General features: G+C 38.2%; 1 protein-coding gene across 1 annotated transcript in view; it reads right to left on the reverse strand.

The window, feature by feature from the left end:
- Nucleotides 1-298: 298 nt before the first annotated feature.
- The window catches only part of LOC106109577 (putative gamma-glutamyltransferase YwrD), a gene marked incomplete at its 5' end in the record, with an annotated part of 1,021 nt that continues 677 nt past the window's right edge, over nucleotides 299-642 (reverse strand). The window contains one exon of the mRNA XM_013291135.1: nucleotides 299-640. Within this exon, the coding sequence (XP_013146589.1) occupies nucleotides 338-640 (303 nt within the window). The remainder of the gene's footprint in view (nucleotides 641-642) is intronic.

Consider the following 642-nt stretch of genomic DNA (forward strand, 5'->3'; position numbering starts at 1 on the left):
CTCACTTAGCGCGGTTGCTTAACGTTACGCGATCGCGGGAGTACTGAAGTTGGATCGCTTGTGCGATGAACGAAATATTACCAATACCTGTTGGTATCTATATCGATATCACTTTAAGAACCGATAAGCTATACATAAATGGGAATAGAACAAATTTCCTATAAGTTTACATATACAAGGGATACAAAATTATAAAAAATTTTTAAATGTAGCACCATTAACTATTTCGATTTACAAATCTAGACTATAATGAAATATTTACAAGCTCTGGCTTACAGCTATTTGAACAGCGTTATTTTGCAATGCAAGCGAAAATTGAAAATATGAAATGGTTACCCTAAAACCCTGCAGCACTTCCATCGCTGCGTGGATCGAAAGCACCTTCCAGAATGCCATTAGGGTGCCTTACTAAAGCACCAGCTTGTCCCACCATCTCACTAAACGATGGAAGCAAACAAATTTCATGACCTTTTTCTTTTAAATCATCTACAACTTCTGTGGAAAATCTGTCTTCTAAATGTAAAACATCATTGCGATCACCATTCGTAGATCCATAGATCCATCTCGGTGCGGAGATAGACTTTTGCAACCCATAACCTTGTACCACATATCTATGGAAGATGGCTGCTTGAGTCTGCGACT

This window comes from Papilio polytes, unplaced genomic scaffold (genome assembly GCF_000836215.1).
Source record: "Papilio polytes unplaced genomic scaffold, Ppol_1.0 DF821143.1, whole genome shotgun sequence".
Classification (NCBI taxonomy): domain Eukaryota; kingdom Metazoa; phylum Arthropoda; class Insecta; order Lepidoptera; family Papilionidae; genus Papilio; species Papilio polytes.